This window comes from Bison bison, unplaced genomic scaffold (assembly GCF_000754665.1).
Source record: "Bison bison bison isolate TAMUID 2011002044 unplaced genomic scaffold, Bison_UMD1.0 scf7180017851090, whole genome shotgun sequence".
In the NCBI taxonomy this organism is placed as follows: domain Eukaryota; kingdom Metazoa; phylum Chordata; class Mammalia; order Artiodactyla; family Bovidae; genus Bison; species Bison bison.
In genome coordinates, this window is record NW_011481663.1 from 9,581 (window position 1) to 11,363 (window position 1,783).

Sequence of the window (1,783 nt, forward strand, 5' to 3'; positions counted from 1 at the left end):
GAACTCCGGGAGTTGGTGATGGACAGGGAGGCCTGGTGTGCTGCAATTCCTGGGGTCGCAAAGAGTCGGACACGACTGAGCAACTGAACTGAACTGAAGAAGTCAACAAAGAGCAATGAAAGAATGCTATTTAGAGGTAAAGGTGTGAATACCATGAGAATGTGCTGTACAGAGTAGGAGAACAGCAAGAGTGAGATTAATTTTCAATACAAACCATTTGGAACTATTAGACTCTCAACTGTAAGAACATACAATTGAGCTATCATACCAATATCTCCAGGGGTTGTGGCCTAGGACCCTACATTAAAAAAAAATATCACAGTTGAACTGATGCTCAAAGCTTCTCAATAATCACTGATAAAGGCTACTTTTAAAGTTCCCTGAAACTCCAAATAGCGAACAGGACTCTCTTGAGTAACTTCCACCTTACTCATTCCATTGTAAGGAAAATAAAAGGACATTTTATCATTTCATATACATAGGCACAGAACTTCTAGCTCCTTCAGAGTAAAGCTACAGAGATGATGAATTACTACTAGAAGTAGTTACTACTACACGGAGTAGTAACATGGCTACTCATTAAATTTAAACAGGAAATTGTTGCTTTCCCTCATTATTTCCCCCTCAAAGGAATTGTTTTAGGGATCCCATTTATATTTAGTAATTCTGCAACACTAAAGTCCATTACCTTGAGTCCTGGTGCAGGATAAAAACCTTCAACTAACTTGCTATTATCAAAAAGACTATAGGCCCCGTCCCGTATTGCCACAACACCTCGACTTCGGCAGTATATATCAATGCAATACATGTTCCTGAAGGCCAGTCGGATGTGGGTGGACGACTGTGGCAGGATGGAGAAGCACTGGTAGGCAGTGTTGGTTCTCTGGGTCAAGCCCAACATCGGCACAGTGGGCAGTTTGTTGATGGCATTCAACGGTGCCTGAGTATCAAACAATACCTACAAGGAACAAACACAGTGAGAGCAGCCAGTTTCTGTACAGATGCTAAAACCTCAGAATCTTCAAGGTAAAAATCATCACAAATGAGACAATCTCCTTCTGGCACATTCTGTAAAAACTTTCATCATTAAAGATGAGTTAAGTCCACATGATTTTTTGAGGAGTTTTATATGACACACTGAGTCTTATTTTTAAACAGAAAATAAAGTTAATTACCTGTAATAACTGAACCACATTTGGTGTTTTGTTGAACATTTCTTGAAGCTGATGGAGAATGGTATTGTGACAGTTACTGCATCCTGAGTTTGGACCCACAGTTCCCAAAGAAATGTGAAATTTCTGATGTATGGAATTCCATTGGATACTAATCTAAATCAAAAAGATTATGTTTCAGAAACCAAGAAAGGAAAAGATACAAGGAGAAGAAAAAATAATCTTTAAACACTAAGGTAAAATGCCAAAGATCTAAATGAGGTCTTTTTGGGAAGCAACTTGTTAAGATTAGACTCTGTAAATTCCAGATGTGCTGTCACTATGGATCAGTACATTCACTGAGTGTGTGTGTTAGCCCACTTCTACTAAATTTCTGGTATTACTTTATGTGGAAGAGTTCAGAAAGAAACTAGCTAGCTGAAATTTGTATACTAAATTTCTAGGACTTTACATATGGGGTGGGGAAAAAATAAGAACTACAGATTATGGGGAATACCTTCAAGATTAATATAGGATCAAATAATGTTAACAATCATGTGACTAAAAGCGCAGAAACATACCGTATTGTTCAAGACCATTTGTACATAATCTTCATTATAGTAATCACGCTG

General features: G+C 38.0%; 1 protein-coding gene across 1 annotated transcript; it reads right to left on the reverse strand.

The window, feature by feature from the left end:
- Positions 1–42: 42 nt before the first annotated feature.
- On the reverse strand, positions 43–1,777 carry LOC104995928 (mediator of RNA polymerase II transcription subunit 14-like). The gene is made up of 2 exons (XM_010849994.1): positions 1,176–1,777; positions 43–958 (listed from the first exon to the last, which is right to left on the reverse strand). Exons 1-2 carry the CDS (start codon positions 1,212–1,214, stop codon positions 614–616), a joined length of 384 nt encoding a protein of 127 aa, XP_010848296.1. The 5' UTR covers positions 1,215–1,777; the 3' UTR covers positions 43–613.
- Positions 1,778–1,783: the final 6 nt, after the last annotated feature.